This window comes from Contarinia nasturtii, unplaced genomic scaffold (genome assembly GCF_009176525.2).
Source record: "Contarinia nasturtii isolate CC-2019 unplaced genomic scaffold, AAFC_CNas_1.1 Cnas_scaffold_2838, whole genome shotgun sequence".
Classification (NCBI taxonomy): domain Eukaryota; kingdom Metazoa; phylum Arthropoda; class Insecta; order Diptera; family Cecidomyiidae; genus Contarinia; species Contarinia nasturtii.
This window is the reverse complement of record NW_022200155.1, coordinates 1-2560: the sequence shown is the minus strand read 5'-3', so window position 1 is coordinate 2560 and position 2560 is coordinate 1. Positions and strand designations below refer to the sequence as shown.

The 2560-nt window shown below is 33.2% G+C and overlaps 1 protein-coding gene across 1 annotated transcript; it reads left to right on the top strand.

Moving 5' to 3' along the window:
- The first annotated feature begins 365 nt into the window (after positions 1–365).
- LOC116349253 (probable cytochrome P450 6d5) lies at positions 366–2259 on the top strand. Its single transcript, XM_031780601.1, has 2 exons — positions 366–1589; positions 1656–2259. Exons 1-2 carry the CDS (start codon positions 452–454, stop codon positions 2081–2083), a joined length of 1566 nt encoding a protein of 521 aa, XP_031636461.1. The 5' UTR covers positions 366–451; the 3' UTR covers positions 2084–2259.
- Positions 2260–2560: the final 301 nt, after the last annotated feature.

Here is a 2560-nt window from a genome sequence, read left to right as displayed (position 1 = left end):
GAATGAAAATGATGACAATTGAATTTATTCTATTCTACTCCGTAGGAATGATTATGCACAACTAAACATCAAAAAAGGATAAGAATGGACTATATTTTAGCTCCAAGTATGCCAACACAAGTAACGATCATATAAAAATCGTTTTTTGTAATTATGATTGTGCGCATTTTTATTTATTTTTCGCGAATCATGCTTCGTACAGATACGGTTACCTATATTACGGTTATTGTAATTTTTTGCTGGTTTATATACCAATTATAATTCTTAATTGGTTTAATCTTTATCAATATAATGACGTCTTTCGTTGGCGAAGCGACCCTATATAAACCTATTGGCAATAGATTTGAATCAGTTGAAAAGTTTGTGCTTTGTTCAGAACATCAACGGAAGAAGAATAAATTATTAAATTAAATTCGAAAAATCATCGTTGTACGTTTAAATTGATTTAAAAATGGCATTATTAAGTGATAGTTGGAAACTCGATATGTTTGCATTTTTGGTTGGTGCTTTAACATTGGCATATTTCTATGTAAAATATGCATACAGCTACTGGGAACGAAAAGGCTTTAAAACGCTCCCTTCGTATAGCTATTTATTGGGACATTTTAAAAGTTTGTTTTCAATGGAAGTGTCATTCGGAGACTGGTGCAAAAATATTTATAACTCAACAAAAGAGCCATTTATTGGTATTTACGGTATTTTACGGCCAATGTTGTTAGTTCGAGATCCAGAACTTGTTCGTTCGATTTTAGTAAAAGACTTCGCGAATTTCGCTGATCGTGGTGTTCACTCAAATGAGGATTATGATCCATTGAGTGGCAACCTTTTTTCGATTACCGGACAAAAATGGAAGAATATGCGAAGCAAATTGACTCCAACATTCACATCTGGAAAATTAAAGGGAATGATATCCACGTTAAATGAATGTGGCTTTAAATTACAAAAACATTTGGATAAATTAGCAGCGAAACGTGAAATGTTGGATGTACGTGAAGTGTCTGCATGTCACTCAACAAATGTGATCGCATCGGTGGCATTTGGAATTGAAATCAATTGTCTGGAGAATCCAAATAATGAATTTCGAGTAAATGGTCGTAAAGCCCTTGATCAATCATTTATGAATGTAATCCGGGGACTTATTAGTTTTGTGCAGCCAAAATTAATGAGCATATTAAGACTTAAATCGGTTAATTCAGATGTGGAGCGGTTTATAATGTCGGTGGTGAAGGATAATATGGAATATCGTGAAAAAAATAATGTTAGCCGCAAAGATTTCTTTCAATTGCTTCTTCAATTGCGAAATAATGGAACCGTTCAGTTAGATGACAAGTGGGAAACGGTCATTAAGGCAGACGAAAAGCAAAAGTCATTGTCTGTGAATGAAATGGCCGCACAGGCGTTCATCTTTTTTGTTGCTGGCTTTGAGACATCATCAACCACACTTTCGTTCTGTTTATATGAAATTGTGAAAAATCCAGAAATTCAGAATCGTGTAATCGAAGAAATTGATCGAGTTTTGGAAGCACATAATGGACAATTTACATATGAATCAATTTCGGATATGAAATATTTAGAAAGCTGCATCGACGGTAAGATATAATTGCTACTCGACTGATATACAGATTGGAACTTAATTTTATCGAAATATCTTACAGAAACTTTGCGGAAGTACCCGCCATTGACCATTCTGAATAGAACCTGCTTGAGTGATTATAAGATACCCAATACAAATAAAATCATTGAAAAAGGAACGGAGATGTTTATTCCAATTTTTGGCTTGCAAAGAGATGAAAAATACTACGAAGAACCAAACAAATTCGATCCAGATCGATTCAATGAAGAGAATTCAGTAGGGAAAAATCAATCGAATCGACCTTACTATCCGTTTGGGGATGGTCCCAGGAATTGCATTGGCATGAGATTGGGTAAAATGCAAACGAAGGTCGGACTAGTTATGATGTTGCAGAAATACAAATTCGAATTGGAGGACCGACTTAAATCCGATCGTGAACTTGAATTTGATTCGAAATCATTTTTACTCAATCCAATCGGTGGAATCAGTTTTCATGTAAAGAGACGTTGAAGTATCTCCAGAAATACTTTATTGATGAATTAATTGGATGAGTAATTGGTTCTCTTCAACATTTTTACACTTATATTATTTTTTCATCACAAAATCGATAATTGTAAAAAGAATCATTTACTTTTGAAACAACTCTCCAAGTGATAAAATGAAATAAACTCAAATATAAATCGTTATTCGATGATATTTTGATTTGAACAAATAAATATACAAAGTTAATTGTAATGCAATTTTCTGTTGTGATATTGATTCATGGTTTAAATTTCTATATTTATTTATCGCTTTTTCTCTTCCTCTACCTTCAAAACTATTTCAGAATATATAACCTTACCCGGTGTATAACCTTACCCAAGATTTCCAATGTCCATTGCTATCCGATATCAGTTATTTTTAAATGATGATAAGACCGTCAATCTAACGTTTTTTGAGCTAGGGGAGTCTCTCACTTTTCTCAAGCATGAATATTTCAAGATAAAA

Excerpts from the sequence above, each read along its gene's own strand:
- LOC116349253 (XM_031780601.1), top strand. The coding sequence starts at position 452 with ATGGCATTATTAAGTGATAGTTGGAAACTCGATATGTTTGCATTTTTG. Across the intron at positions 1,590-1,655 it reads TTTAGAAAGCTGCATCGACG|AAACTTTGCGGAAGTACCCG; the intron begins GTAAGATATAAT and ends AATATCTTACAG.